Source organism: Aristolochia californica, unplaced genomic scaffold, assembly GCF_029961685.1.
Source record: "Aristolochia californica isolate CCGP_79_NKW_82.1479 unplaced genomic scaffold, dmAriCali1.0.hap1 SCAF_11, whole genome shotgun sequence".
NCBI lineage: Eukaryota > Viridiplantae > Streptophyta > Magnoliopsida > Piperales > Aristolochiaceae > Aristolochia > Aristolochia californica.
In genome coordinates, this window is record NW_027181782.1 from 6259634 (window position 1) to 6263365 (window position 3732).

Below are 3732 nucleotides of genomic sequence, written 5' to 3' on the forward strand. Positions count from 1 at the left end.
TTTTTTAGCCAAACCCTCTCTTCTAATCAAAGAATTTTTTGTTAAAATTAATCACTCCATGAAGTGCTCATTCAACTTTTGCAATAATTTCCTTCTTCGATGTTGTTTTCAAGTTTTGAAGTTTGTTACTTGGTTGTCAATCTTATGCATTGTCAACTCCAAAAATTGTGGTCAGCCCAAAAAAAACTTATACTTGGTCAAATTTATTAAGTTCTACCATTATAGTCTCCAGTAGTTTTTTTTTTTTTTAAATGTCATATTCTAGATTTGTCTAGAAGTATGAGTGTTGCATAGTCATCTCCTTTCGATTAAAGTTGTTTTTCACTAGTATTTCTTCAGCTTATCTTCTTGTGTTTTCAATACTTCAAAGCAATGCCTAGACCCACTACCTAAAAAGTATAGGAGTGTGCCCAATATCTAGCATGAGTCAAGTAATTTATTCTTTACCCAATAGGTGATTTCTGTTTGAACTACCCTTAAAAAGTGAGTAGTCTCTTTGTTGTGCCCTAAAATTAGGTTACTTTCTGCCTTTAAAACTTATCAGAGTGTGTTCAGACAACAAACATTTATATTTGATGTATGGAGGAGTGATTTTTTTCTCCCATATTATGTTTTATCCAAGTCGGTTCTCTACGTCCTTTTTGTCCCCAACTTGAGGGGGAGAATTAGAAGAAGTACCATGGAGAGGTACGTTATTTCACATATTGTGGTAATTTTTATGTGCCCAAAATATTCAAGAAAGGGGGAGAATAAAAAGTGAAGTTTTTCATCTATGAAGATTTTTTTAACAAACGAAAATTGAAGACCAATAATTTTTTTTTCATTACAAGATGAAGTTATAAACTCCAACTTGAGGGGGAGATTTGAAGAACAATATGGAAGAGCCTTACATGAATCTCATAGCAAAACATCTCACAAAGCCATAATTAATATGGTGGAGTCTTACATGAGTCTCATAGGAGCAGGTCTCATACTAGAGTTTTAGTTTAGTTATATTAGTCTTCTATTTATGTTCGGTTGTTTAATTGATCTAGGACTTATCTTTTAGTGTTTAACTTTGGATGTAACTGAGATAAAGGTAAATTAATTGTAATTAGATACTCCTTGTTTCCTCTATTATAAAAAAATGTTCATTATACTCAAATTACAACAAGACAGTAAAATATATATTTTTTCCATAAATTCAACATCTTGTTCCTTTTGTTCTTGCCACAGCCCCGCACCCCCTCTACCCCTTTGTCCCCCTCCCCTGGAGCTCCCTCCCCTATTATGCCACCCTCCCTCCGCAACCCTTCACCCTCTGCCTGCATTGCACTCACCCAGCATTCCCTCCCTCTATGACTCCCTCCCCTTGTGCCTCCCATGCCACCGCAGCCTCTCCCACTTATGACCAAGCTACCGCGACCTCTTCCCACACAACCAACCAACCAACCAATCCCCAACCCCACCCCCCCCCCCCCCCCCCCTTATGTCTCTACATTCCCCACACTCTACTCCCAACCACAAACACCTTCATCCTCCCATAGAGTAAATAGAGTAAATACATGCAAACAAAAAAACTAAAAAACTCACCTTAAAAAGCAGGAAAGTGCTACAAATAGTCAATATATAAAATTAAAAAAGAAAAAATCTTGTCAATGAAAACAAAATTCACATACAAAAATATTAAAATTGCTTTCTAGTGAAATTTTGCCCCAAAAAATCATCTTTTTCTTGTAGTTTTTTCATCTGCATATTAGTTTCTTTTTCTTATAGTGTTACTTATCCCTCCACCTTCTGCAACCATCACCACAAGGTCAGCAATAGGAGGCCAGTAGGTCGGTCCTTCAGCCCCCAGCAAACTCTCCCTCCCATCCCCGTTGGAACACAAAGAATGGGGAAGAGGGGGGCGCCTGAGCAAAATCCACTATTTTTTTAATCATTTTAGTATATCTTAACTCAACTCTGATCCATCTCAGCTCCTTGCTATCACTATATGAAGACCTTTATAATTTAAGCTAAACCCAGAGTCAACTCACCATCCTGCAAAAAGGGAGTTTAACGCAAAGCATAGATTGTCAGGTAATACCATTACTTATTTATTTATTTATTTGAAATATTGGCAATAAGCCACCGCGTCTTGAAGCCCATTCTCCATTACAGAACCAGCCTTGGTTCCTGTGTTCTCAGTCGCGATACTACGAGGCTTGGTCAATCTGCGGGTTAGAAGAGTTGGAGAGCCACTGGAAGAAGACGTTAATGGTGTTGGTATCCACCTTATAAACCTTCTGGGTGAACTCCAGCAGGTTGGACCATTTATAGTCTGGATAAATTCTGGGGTGATCGTCATCCACCAGCTCTTGCGGAGGACTGACCACCTTCTCCATTTCCGGCGACAGAAAGAAGGCCAGCGTCAAGCGAGGGATCTTGCTGCGAACAATTGCTCTGTGCAGGACACTCTTGTACCTCCCGTTCGACAATGCCTGCGAATGCCCAAAAATACCAAATCAATAAATGCCCACATTAACTCTGTACAATTTTCAACCACCCTCAAAAACTGGTAAATCTTGTACACGGGAATCAAATTTCTGAGACGATTTAGTTAGTACAAAAGGAAGAAATCAATTAGAATCTCAAATCAAATTTTCAGAAAAAGTATGAATATATTTAATAGAAATTATACCATAAATATTGCAAGAACTTCTTAGCTAAATCTGCACTCTTCAAACTGTCCGGTCGGTTTCAATCGTCATGATAAAAAGCCTAATTTGTTCATAAGATTGTAAGGAATTTATGAAATTTAAAACACCTTGTGTATTTGTAATTTTTCATTACTTCTTCTGTGTTTTCCATCTCGGGAAAAAAAGAGTCAACCTGTGATTGATGCAACCGCTAGACCGGAGCTAGTTGACAAACAGAGAATTATGAAGTAGAATACCATGAACGTGTCGCCAAGATTGATGATGAACGACTCGGGCTTTGGCCTTATAAGCCGCCACTTGCCATCTACGTATATCTCCAGCCCGTCCACCGAGTTTTGGTGGAGAATGGTCAAGCAAATTGGATCATAGTGAGCTCCAATTCCGACAGGAAGATCCGTCATCTGCCGCGCGGGATAGTGGTTTAATCTCATTATCGAATCACTCTTTTCGAAGAAATCCCGGAAGTAGTTCCTGCCCAAGCCAAGGCTGAGTCCCAGCAACTCCACGATCGTAAGAGACAGGGCGCACATGGTTTCAGCGTATTTTTGAATCACCAGGCTGTGACAAGTTTGGAAACATGAGTCAAAAGCTTCGGAAATTTGTTTTCTTTATTTCGTTTTCTATATTTTTCTTACCCTGTTTGACGAAATTCCTCACCGAGGTGATTGGCGAAGTAGCTGACAATCATGTCTCCGGGAGAGTGGGGAGACGCCCAGAAGCGCATGGACATGGTCTCTTTGCATGGAACGTCAGACGACACTTTTCCCGCGAAACCATTGTGGTATCCATAAGGCTCCCCTGGTTTCCTCAGGATCTTCTCCTTGTGCTCCACGGGCAAACCGAAGAAAGCTTCTGAAAGTCGATGGGTTTCAGCAATCAGTTCACCATCGACTCCATGATTAACCACTTGGAAGAAGCCGTGCTTCGAGCAGGCCCTCTGGATGAGCTTCATGGCTTCCGAGGTGACCAGGGGGTCACCCATCACAAAACCTCCAAGATCGACCACTGCTTCGTGCTCCTCATCGTCCCACTCCAGACCTGACTTCTCCAT

General features: G+C 40.5%; 1 protein-coding gene across 1 annotated transcript; it reads right to left on the reverse strand.

Moving 5' to 3' along the window:
* Nucleotides 1–2177: 2177 nt before the first annotated feature.
* LOC137943534 (gibberellin 20 oxidase 1-B-like) lies at nucleotides 2178–3732 on the reverse strand. Its single transcript, XM_068789026.1, has 3 exons — nucleotides 3317–3732; nucleotides 2918–3239; nucleotides 2178–2462 (listed from the first exon to the last, which is right to left on the reverse strand). Exons 1-3 carry the CDS (start codon nucleotides 3730–3732, stop codon nucleotides 2178–2180), a joined length of 1023 nt encoding a protein of 340 aa, XP_068645127.1.

Excerpts from the sequence above, each read along its gene's own strand:
- LOC137943534 (XM_068789026.1), bottom strand. The coding sequence starts at position 3,732 with ATGGAGAAGTCAGGTCTGGAGTGGGACGATGAGGAGCACGAAGCAGTG. Across the intron at positions 3,240-3,316 it reads GAGGAATTTCGTCAAACAGG|CCTGGTGATTCAAAAATACG; the intron begins GTAAGAAAAATA and ends AACTTGTCACAG. Across the intron at positions 2,463-2,917 it reads ATCTTGGCGACACGTTCATG|GCATTGTCGAACGGGAGGTA; the intron begins GTATTCTACTTC and ends GGGCATTCGCAG.